Raw genomic sequence first — 12,192 nt, forward strand, 5'->3', positions numbered from 1 at the left:
AAAAGCAGAGTTTTTTTGCATTGTGGACAGAAGTGTCATTAGGCTGATATGTATATCAGGTTGCCTAGTAAGAGAAATTTGCTATTCTGAAAAATGTTTCCACAATGCCATACAGATCATACGCTTTGACTTGGTCCTTCTCTAATCAGTGAATGTTGACGGACTTCGTGCCACTAAGGAATGTTTGCGCTCATTGCCATCCTTATGTACATTAACAATACCATGCACTGTAGAAATATGTAGCCATTGTGAAAATAACATGTTTGTGGTATTTAATAACAGTATTTTTTTACATGTCTGTTCCTTTTATAAGGTATAAACCGGCTCCCCTGGGAGAGAGAGGGAGAGAGGGAGAGGGGGAGGGGGAGGGGGGGGGGGGAGAGAGAGAGGGAGGGAGGGGGGCTTGTCCCAACAACCACTGCAGTACAACCGTAAGCTTTCCCACCCAGCATCTTCCGGTCAGGGGTCAAGTTAAAGTGTGCGACCTGTACAGTATCATAGTTTGGAGTAAATCACTATGTCTCACTCCCTTTCAACTACTGTTTCCCTTTCACATCCGTTAAATCTTTGAACTGCAGTCTGGTTTCTTTGTAATGTAAATGTGAAGGTAGCAAGATAAAGTGCAGGGAGTGAAAGGAAAATTGAGTGTGTTTGTCACACGTCTGAAACAATATCTTGTAAAGACTGTTGAAATTATTGCTCATTCTAGTTACTTGTCTATCAAAGTCGTCTTTCGTAATGTATCACACTTTCAAATCATTGGGAAGAAAGGAAAAAAAAGATTAGTATTTAACACCTCATTGATGAGGTCATTAGAGATTTAGCACAAGCTCAAATCAGGTAAGTATGGGGAAGGAAATAGGCCCTACCCTTTCCAAAGGAACCATACTGGCATTTTTTATTAAGCAATTTAGGGAAATCTATGGCTGGGTGGGGACTTTAATTGTCATCTTCTCGAATGCGAGTCCAATGTGCTGACCATTGCAATGCCTCATTCGGTAAAAATCTCCAGCTCAATCCCCAGATTGAGTACCAGGTATAAGAACAATCTTCATAAATACATAAAACCACAAGGGTTGGTCCCGAAATGGGTCCATTATTATTAACAAACGCACATTATCAATAACTTGCAGGCAACCACAAAAAGTTTAGCTAACAATAAATTAAGTTATGTAGCACATTTAAATGCTTGTGGTAAACTTTTCATTCACGCAATAATTAAAAAGTTTAATTCTTTTACTGCAAAACTCTTCCACTACTTTGCATCCCATTCCCTTAGTGTCATCAGACTCAAAGTACACTCAATTACCTTTGTTTTACCTTTATTGGTGTCTTTAAATACACTATTCATTCTGTTCCACTGGCTCTAATAGAATTACAATGTCACTGTTAAATCTCACATTTTTATTTATTCTCCCTAAGGTTTAATTCCATTTCTAAAAGTCAATTGATTCCTTTAATGCTTGTTTACTGAATTGGATTAACTAGGGGATAGGCTACAACACTGTCTCACTCCCTTTCAACTACTGTTTCCCTTTCACATCCTTTAAATCTTTGAACTGCAGTCTGGTTTCTTTGTAATGTAAATGTGAAGGTAGCAAGATAAAGTGCAGGGAGTGAAAGGAAAATTGAGTGTGTTTGTCACACGTTATAAAAACTGCTGGTCTTCAGAATGTCCAAATAATTATGGACAGTTTGGGTAATACACCTCATTAAAAAGAACACTGCTGCAAATATACTTCAGAATATGTATTTTTTTTCCATCTTTCTCCCACAATTTTACAAAACTTCACAAAACCAAATAACATTTTTTTCAATGAAAATCCATTTAAATAAAGGAACAGAGAAAGATTCTGAACTACACTGAAATACAGCCACAAGGTCTCTTCACAAAACTACAGAAGTCACAATGCAACCTGTTTCTTCAGCTCTCTCTTTGGCAGTAATAATGACAGCTTTGTATATACACTATTTGCACCATTTAAACCACCATCCACATAATACAATCTCCTGAACAACAAAAAGCACACAGTTGTATGTGCAACCTTCAGATACAGTTGAATACCTCACATAATGCACAATGATATAGTTGCATAACAAATAGAAAACTATCAACACTCCTTTTCTGTTATTAGGCCACTCTAAATTCTAGCTCACGCTAGTGCATTGTTAGTGCTAATACTGTCCGTAAGTAGTTGCGTATATGAGTCTTTGAGCTAAGTATGAGTGTCAGTTTGTTGAACAATTGAAACTGGTTAATAAAATTGTACACTTAGCTAAGAATTATTGCAGAGTGACATAAGCAATCCCTTTTTTTCTGCAGGCATGCAAGATTAAAAACAATGTAATGGAAATCTAGATGGTTACAATGCAGATCAAGTTTGTTACACATCAGGTTTAGAGACTTTCGGCAGTTCATAAACAATTTTTTTGTTCACTTTTAATTCATGATCAGGACCAAAGCTGGCTCTGTTGTCTGCATATCTTCTGGTTTACATCCCTCTTTATTTGTTAACCATGCCCTTTATTCAAAACTATATAGCATGCTCTGTAACACATAGTACAAAGAAGCAGTGCCTCACCTAAAGATCATGTAACCATTTTTACCCAAATAAATTGCGAGAGGTGCCCATGCAACTGAGAACCTCAAAGAGAATGAAAGTAATATGTGCAGACAGAAAATTCTGAAATGGGAATTGTGTTTCATTCATCTCATGACGTACATTTGCAATCCATTTGGTTTGCATACAGGAGAGACGTCAAAAATTTATGCTGTGTGGTCCAGTACAGCCCAATCATCAATAAGCAGCTCTGTTGTATTCAAACACACGAATTTTATTATAGAGAATGAAGACAGTTTATTCTCTTACTGTTTAGTCTTCAACCAGCTTCATATATTGCTTTTTTTTGTCATTTGCTAGCAATTTTGAAATTCTAAGCTTCAATACCACAAGTATCAAATATATAATATGATAACCAGACAGAGATGCTTGCACAATACTATATGAGTCTGATTACCTAGCAAAAGTACAGACAAAATAAGATAATTGATAGTACTTATTCTATGTAATAAAATATCTTAACAGCTGACATTTCCAATTCTTCCTACACTATGGTGCCAACAAGATAATTTTGACAAGTTCCTTAGATGTGTTTCTTGCAGTTTCAGCTATACTATAACATCTGTACATATATGACACATAAGTGTTTACTCCACAGTATTGTGTACAGCGATTTAAAAATCTTGCAAGTGTGCCAACCTGAGAATATAGCCAAATGTAGAAACAAAGAATCAATATCTTGGATGCATGCCCAAAAGATGATGGAATATAGAAATTTCATTAGATGTTTGAGTGTTACAAATCAAAGTCATTTATGCACAATAGTACTGTTCTTAGTGCAAACATTTATAACTCAGGGAAACATCATAGTACAAGCACATGTTCTTGTTCCTGTCACATTTAAAGTCTAGCCATCGTACTACCTGATGGCCCTGAATTTATGTGATCTCTCCAGTGATTTAACATACGAAATTGTGTTGAAACTAGTATCATTACATTTTATTTGAATGAATCTGAGAAACATCATGGAACATAGACAGCTGCAAATGTCATGCAGGCCAACTAGTTTCACTGGAATACAAAAGGCATTATGCAACAATGAAAGTATTCAGTTTTAATTACTACAAGGCTTACAGCATGTACCATGGAACATAATCAAAACTGGTGAAAAAGCGTAGGCAAAATCACTCCTCAAAAGCAGAGGCAAGTGTTGTACAAACAGTAATAATTGTGTTGAAACGATCATTATGTACAGAAGTACTCTCTTAAATACTTTAAAGAGACATTACATGGGCTGCTTCTACTGTGTAGAATATTGTAGCTGATCTGCTTTGAATTTTTTTTTTTGTGTCGTGTCTTTCTATACATTTTTACTGAAATGTCAGAAAATGCATTACAAAAATGTTAATTTTAATGTAAGAAGTTTCTCAAAGAAGAAATTGCATGGTTTTGTAGACTCTCAAAATCTTAAAAGCTCTGTAAGTAACTTTCCACTGGGTTTTCAATGTAAAGTGATTTGTTTCAAACAGTTCTTATTTAAAAAGTGCAGCATAGTTATAAGCACTGTGATCTGAACTTACACAATACTAGCATCACTAAATAATTTAGAAATCTGGTATCCTGTGACTTAAATCTCCCCAGAATATTCATTTTGTTCATCATAACAAGTGTCATATAATACAATACATCTGCTGTACATAAATATACATTTTATATATAACAGGGGCACTTTACATATACATATACTATTGAATAAACAGTAAAGTAAAGCTGATTACACTTAATACCATTGCTGATTACAAAAATAAAATATTTTAATTCCTCGCTAATAAAATTACCAACTAACACTTTACACACACAAGATTCATTTCAAATCCATACCTCTCTCTGCCCCCACCTCACTCCACCCCTGAACAAACAACATTTCAACAAATATGACCTTTAGTACTTATCTGGATTTGTGTAACTCTTTGATTTTTACAGAATCATTTATCCCCCCCTGCCACACAGTGCCTTATCTACACAGAATGTACGATATAAAATATTGCACATGAATACCTCAGTATATAAACTAAAAGATTAATTTGTGTAGATTTGTAAAGTTTGTCCAACATACCCATTTCAAGTAGTCATTGCTTATTTCAGAAATACCAATGCCAAGATTTCACATCTACCTGTTCCATTTCATAGTGGGTTTGTCATGGAAACAAGATATGGAGCAACTTCTGCACCACTATACTTTGTACTGTTGAAACTAATGGAGATAATCATACATCTCACATTAACTTACATTCCTTATACTGTGTCATAAAACACTGATAAAGAAAGTGTACATTTAAAGTCCTAGATAAAGCACCAGTACCCCAGGAACACCTTAGTACATGTACAAGCCCGTATCTTAAAACTGTACTAAGCACTGCCAACAAGTCACTTCACAATTGTCTTTCTCCTACAGCATTATCAATACAAAAAGAATAATTTACAATGACTTGGTGTGAATTTCCTCTCTCTGACACATTACATTACAACACATGTCGCTACCCTTTTTGCAATGGTTACTTGAATACTGTCCTGCTGTGCAGCCTACCAGCACAAATAAATTAATAAATTGTTGGCTTATTGCTATTTCCATTGTACTTACAGTTATACACAACTTACATTGGATAACACCCTTATCTGTTGCTCAAAAGAATTTTTTAAAGACAAATTTGTCATCACACAGATAACTGTACAACATAAAGATGCACAATTCCTGTACACTGTACATTTATTACTCTTGAATTCTGAACAAGAGCACACAACAGAGAGACATAAACACACTGTACAATAAGCGTAATCCATTTTAAACCCACACCTCAGAGTGACAGAACATTGTCCATTCACAGTAACGCGCTGACACTTCAGAGGAAGAATTAAACAATTTGTCTTGAAGTGACCCTCCTTTCTTTGCTGCTCATCTTCAAGACAATAACCTTTGTCTCCTTAGAGGTACTTCTGGGTATGTTGGGAAGTCCACTACATCTAACTTCTCTTTGACCTACAAACACACAAGTTTTAATTAAAACTGGTGAAACAATATGCTTAGAGGTGAAAGAGGGCTGTTAATATGGAGCAATAGTAAGCACAAAAATTGATACATGTGAGTACGAAATAATGTGTTTTTCTTAAGAGTTCATGGCAACGAAAAATTACTATCTGCGTGATCCTATGCAAATCTAAATTTATTGGCTAAGTATCACATTACTATACATGTTGGATTCTTAAAGTCATGATTATCTTCCTCACTTCAGATGGGAATAGGAGATTAATTTTTATTTTGTGAAATATTCTCCATGTCACTTCTTTAGTGTCCTTTTCGGTTTCTCTACTGCACTAATTGCACCACTGTTTTCCTTATTTCTAAAACTATGTACTACGCATAAACTTTCTTTTACTGAGCTTCCATTCTCTGTAACCGAAATGTCATTTTCTATAGCTTTTCCCGGCTTTTTTTTTTTTTTTAAACAATATTCCACACTGACTATTTACTGTGTGAACAGTCAGTTACAGATAAAATGAGCATCCTCCTGGGTTTTTACCATTTTTCTTAATATGTTACAATCCTGTTTAAAACGTGAAAATATTTTTGGATCGTTGTCTGTACTGCCTATTTTGTGCATCTAATGTTTTTCATTGTTAAGTTCCTTTGGTCCAAGTGTTTCTGCAATGCAACAGGTACAAAATCAATAAAAAAAAATGTTGAATTGAGAGCTAGCATTATAAACTTCACCCCAATCAAAATTTTTAAGCTTTCTTAAAATCTTGTTTTGTCATTAATAATTTTCTATGAGTGCTTCTTAACTATACAAGTTTGTTTGTTTCATGTTCCAAAGATCATTTTACACAATAAAATGTAATGATGTGGAATGAGACATTCACATCACAAGTTAATTTGTGACTATAGGTACATGCTCTACCCACCACCATTTATACATTACAATAATAGAAAATCTTCAGCAGAATAGGTAGAGTTGCTAAGAAGAAACTTTTTCAGTTTGTTTTCAAATTTTATCCTGCTGCCTGTCAGACATTTGTATCACTGCGTAAGTAATCACAATTTTAGTTGCAACATTGTACACCCCTTTTTGAACTAAATACACCCTATGAACATAACTTTCCATTCTGGTATTGTAATTATGTACATCATTGTTCCTTTTGAATTGTAGTGGATTTTTTAGGTTAGTTACATAATATGAGTAACTATGCATCGTTCTCTGACACTCTGCTAATTAACTTGCCCTTGTTACTCGAATACATTATCTACAAGGGTACTTACAAGTGGCTAAAAGCATCTCTAGATCACTTTTCCTGTGAGATTCCTTCAATAATTTTGTATTAAAATTGTCACAAATTAATAAAGAAGGGATTAAGCCTGACAGACAGCACAATAAACCATTAGAATTTTTACCAATAATCCAGTGGAAACTTTTATACTGTAATAGTACATTTGCCAATACTAATTCATAAGCACATGCTTCCCTATGAGTAGTTCCCAACGTGGAGGTAATTACCCACTGAGCAGTAAAAACAACAGAGCTCAAATGTGTTTCAGTCACAAAACTAAATTACTTTTAAAAGCTAATAGTAATGATCACTATTACCTAAGACTGTAATGGTTCAAATGGCTCTGAGCACTATGCAACTTGACCTCAGAAGTTATCAGCCCCTAGAACTTAGAACTACTTAACCTAAGAACATCACACGCATCCATGCCCAAGGCAGGATTCGAACCTGCAGTAGCGCGGTTCCAGACTGTAGCACCTAGAACCGGTCGGCCACCCCATCCGGATAAGACTGTAATATTGACTGTGTAAGTTCATAATGTTTTTCAAATACTAGCACTAAACAATGTTGTGGAGTTACAGCTTGTGAAGTGAATATACTACAACTTCTTCTATGCATAGTCTTCCTGTTGCACATATGGTCTGTATTTTATTCCATGTACCTATGGCAGTACAACTGAGACATGTGGATCACTTGTGCCTAAATATCTCACGAAAATGACTTTTCCCAGTTGTAGGTATTCCCACGATACACCAGAAATTGCTTCATTATTCACTTTGCAATAAAGGAATAAACTGACTGCACAGCTCAACAGTAACAATGTAATAGCTAGTACACATCATCATCATTATTATTATTATTATTACAGAGTAGAACCACTGTAACAAGTATGACTTAAAAGGCCATGCGCAGAATTGGGGTTTTGGTGCTCAGTTCCTATTTGAATTAGAAACGTGGGGTAAAGAGTTTTTGGTCTAGCCCAGACCTGCAGCCATTTGTATAGCTATTGAAACATTTGTTTTACTATAGCTATGCTACAGCAGGTTAAGAAAAGTTTGAATGAAAAACCAGAGCTGGAGTCCATGAAAATTATGTAAACAGATTAATACTTTTTGCAAAGATTTTAATTCAGCTTAAATTGATGCTCAATTAATGGCACCATTTGTATGTGCACCATTCGGATTTTATATGGAAAATGAGCAAGCCTCATTCAGATTTTATGTGCACAAACAGTCACCCTTAAATAACTCCATATTGGAACAAGACTGATACTTCAGATGTGGCCCACCGGTGCAGTGGACCTTATTAAGACAAGTTTTAACCATTTGAAAAACTGTCGCGATGAGTGATAAGCAGAGAAGGGTAAAGACCAGTGGGCAGAGCAGCACACAATGATGGTCAGGAGAGGCACATTGTGAGGTAGTGACAAGGCAGAAGCAGGTCGGTGGAGGGTGTAGGTTACCATCGGTTGAGGCTGGGATGATTTCAGAAGCAGCGGCTGTGTATCCATAGTTTTGTCTGCACACAACACATGGCTGCATAACCACTTGGATCGTTATTGCAGCCTCTTGTGCCTCGCATTTTCCCTGCCCAATAATTATAATTGTTCCTATTAATCACATTTCCTCCCTCGTATTGTTATTTTCTATACCTACCTTTCCCACAGAAACTTGTGAACCTAATCAATACTCCCTCCCCCTCCTCCCTTATCCCAACATGCAGTTTTTCTTGTACCTCAGGCATTCCGTCTTCCCCCCCCCCCCCCTCACTTTTTAGCACATATTTGCATACATTTTTACATGTCTTTTCCTGTTATCCAGTTCCCCTCATAACCACCTAATGTCTCCATTTGCCTGTTTCTTATGTCATTTCGCATTTCCCCAATGCCATCCCTGCCACAATGGACCCTACTCTATCTTTACTGCACCAGTTCAGAAAAGTATCCCTTTTCCTGGCTGAAACTCAGCCCCACATCCTATTCCTTATATACTCCCTAAGACATGGAATCTCTCCTCCCCTCCCCAATGGCCTGACCATAAAAATTCCTTTCTCTGGATCCCAAACCCTCCTTTCACAATGACCTTCACCTTTCCTGGTTCCACCTTATCAACCCCTGGTCATCTTTCAGGAATTCCGTATCTCCAACTTAGCCTTACTAACCTTCCACTGGCCCTTCGAACACCAACTTCTCAGCAGAAGAAATGACACTGCTATACAGCCTCAAAACAAATCCTGACACAATCATCACATCTGCCTTCATCACCTGATACCACTCTGGACTGGAACAGCTGAAATGAACGACATCCTACCCCAGATCTTTCCCACCCCTCCTAAAGTGGTGTCCCCTTGCCCACCCAACCATCACAACATTCTAGTCCATCCCTATGCCACTCTACTCCCCCTTGCCACAGGTATCATATATGTGTGGAAGACCCATGTGCAACAACTGTCCACTCCACCCACCCAGCACTTCCTACTCAAGTCCTGTCACAGGCTTATCCTATCGCATCAGGAACTTTGCCACCTGTGAAAGCAGCCACGTCATATTCCAGCTCTGCAGCAATCACTGCACAGTTTTTTATACTGAAGGAAGGAAGGAAGGAAGGAAGGAAGATTAAAATGTCCGTTTGACATCTAGGTCATTCGAGACGAGCTTAAGCTCGGATTGCGTCAAGGATAGAAATCAGCCATGCCCTTTCAAAGGAACCATCCTTGCCTGGGTGATTTAGGGAAATCATGAAAAACCTAAATCTGGATGGCTGGACGTGGGTTTGAACTGTCGTCATCTTGAACTTTTTATATTGGTATGGATGTCCACCAGGACAAACAGTCACTGCCAAATTGTGACCAAGAGCAAAGTGGGTGGACCATTCTGTGGCACAACACGCAACTGAACATAAAATGTTTGCTTTCAATGCCTGTTTCACAACCTGGGCTATCTGCATCCTCCCCTCCATTGCCGGCTTTTCTGAACCACACAGATGGCAGCTATCCTAACAACACATTCTCCACTCCCGAAATCATCCCGGCCTCAAACTATGATAACCTACTGCCCCCACATCCTCCACCCCTATGTCATGTCACTTCCTCATGATCTGCCTCCTCTCTCACCTCATTGTGTGCTGCTCTGCTGGTGCACCCACCAGCCTTTTATTCTCCTCTCCTGTCTGCTCCCTATTTCCCCTCCTCTTCTCTTCTTCCTACATGACCTCCCGACACTACACCTGGTAGCCCTGCCCCCCTGTAGTGCTTGATAATATCTGATTGCACTCAGGAATAATGAAATCCAAAGGTTGAAAACCACTGTTCTACATTGTGACTCACAGAGAATTTATTAGTTCAAAATTTTTTTGAATTTACATTCCTTTTCTATGAATGTGAGAACTCCTCATTCATGCATATTGAATCTACATGAACATGCAGAAAACAACTTGCATTAAAATTTGCTACCCCTGTGGTTATATGGTGTTCAGGCAGACAAGTGACATCAATTTCTTTCCAAACACTAACGTCTTCCAAAAAATCAACAGTACATTTACTTTATTTTTACCATGTCAGTATTATGATGAAGCAAGCTGATTTCACCTTTATCTCTAGTCTTATTAGATGAACAGGGAGTCCATCAATTTAATTTCCTTTAATACTGTCTGGCTGAATACCGAATTCAACCTAGAGTAATGTCTCACCTGATCCCAATAACACGGATCTGCCTTTGTATGTTAGTGGACACTTCCTGTTATGCTTTCCACTAACTAATTCGTTGATTTGTCCTTATCCTTCTGTTTAAGTATAGGTCATTAGAAGTATATCCACATCATCTTATAGCAACTACTGGAACAGCACCAATATAGGATTTTGCATGCATTTCAAGCACCCCCCCCCCCCCCCACACTAATTCGCCATGTTTACTCACTTTACAGTATAGTTAACCAAGGACTGGTCATGGCTCCACGAAACCCACACTTGTGTGCTCAGTAGCTGCTCCTATGTTGTTCAGATAACCTCTCATATCCCATTATTTTTCATTTTTAGCCAGGCTATTTCCAGTTCCACCAGCTGTATCTTATTTTTACTGATTTCCTTCCACATTTATCCTAAGTAATCTTTTACTGGCCTGGAGTTAACACTTTTTTTCACAAAACTTGTGACTTTGTACACTGCACCTAATTTTTCCTGTAGCTGCTGGACTACACCCCTCACATGACTGCTTTCTAGGCAACAGAACTTTTCTTTTCCTGTTCTGTTTTTTCTCACACTGATCTGTAAGTACGAGACTGACACAGTGAAGTTGACTGAGGCAGAGTATTATACAACAGCAAATGGTGGCCAGGCAAAAAGAAAGAGGAAAAATATTTTGACAGATATTAAATGTACTTATGGAAACAAATACTTGAGGTGAAACAATTAACATAATGATGAAAGAGGAAGTAATTCTAAGACCTAGGAAGCAAAGAAAATGATAGGAGCGAGAACAAGGAGTTCTGCCGAGAAGACACCAAACGAAATATCACACAGACGTGTGAGAGAGAGGAAGACTAAAGCCCAGAATTTCAGATGACATGAAAAATGGATGAAGTTAGCAGCAAATTAACGAAGAGGAAATTGGAGGGCACCCATTTAGCACCTGTAGTAAAGTAGGTATAATGAGAAGAAAAGACAACAGTATGGTCACGGCAATCAGCTGAACTACTGTAAATCATTTATTTTAAAAAATATTGTGAAATATAGTTCTTCCTGTAGCCCAACCACCTTACTCTGTGTATCTCCAGTAAATCATTTTTGACTTTTCAGATCACACCGACTTACAGAAACTGAGGAGTCTGTGCTGCAAGACGTACCTTGAACGATGGGTAAAGGCCAATCTGCCCAGTCCGAATGGACCGGCCTTTGCTCCAGCCATCCCAGTGGTTACCCGCAACACTGACTGCATCCCCCGGCCTCAGTTCCAGCTCACCTCGGCTGCCGGCTCGAGGCTTATGTGGGATGACAGCAACCTGTTGACACAAGTCAGAGTATCATAATATGTGTTTCATATCCAAAAATTGACAGATACAGAAGTGAACGTATGCATGTGCATGAGAGAGGGAGAAAGAACTCACTACCAATTGCATATTTTGCTCACCTAACAGCTTCCACAAGTTACAAATGTCTGATTTTTAATGTGTCGTATAACTGTTGACCAAATTTAGAGTGGTGCCATAATCTACTCATTTGGAGGTATAATCTTATGTTAAAAGTTTAACACATTAATACAACTATTACAGTTGGAGATTGTGTGTCTGTCTTGAGGCACCATAACTGACGGTGC

At 37.8% G+C, this 12,192-nt stretch overlaps 1 protein-coding gene across 1 annotated transcript in view; it reads right to left on the reverse strand.

Moving 5' to 3' along the window:
• Window positions 1-1,734: 1,734 nt before the first annotated feature.
• LOC124716938 (alpha-(1,6)-fucosyltransferase) overlaps window positions 1,735-12,192 on the reverse strand; it is a 214,985-nt gene continuing 204,527 nt past the window's right edge. The window contains exons 13-14 of the mRNA XM_047243520.1: window positions 11,723-11,878; window positions 1,735-5,598 (exon numbers count right to left, since the gene is read on the reverse strand). Of these exons, the coding sequence (XP_047099476.1) occupies window positions 5,521-5,598; window positions 11,723-11,878 (234 nt within the window). The 3' untranslated portion in view covers window positions 1,735-5,520. The remainder of the gene's footprint in view (window positions 5,599-11,722; window positions 11,879-12,192) is intronic.

This window comes from Schistocerca piceifrons, chromosome 9 (genome assembly GCF_021461385.2).
Source record: "Schistocerca piceifrons isolate TAMUIC-IGC-003096 chromosome 9, iqSchPice1.1, whole genome shotgun sequence".
Lineage (NCBI taxonomy): Eukaryota > Metazoa > Arthropoda > Insecta > Orthoptera > Acrididae > Schistocerca > Schistocerca piceifrons.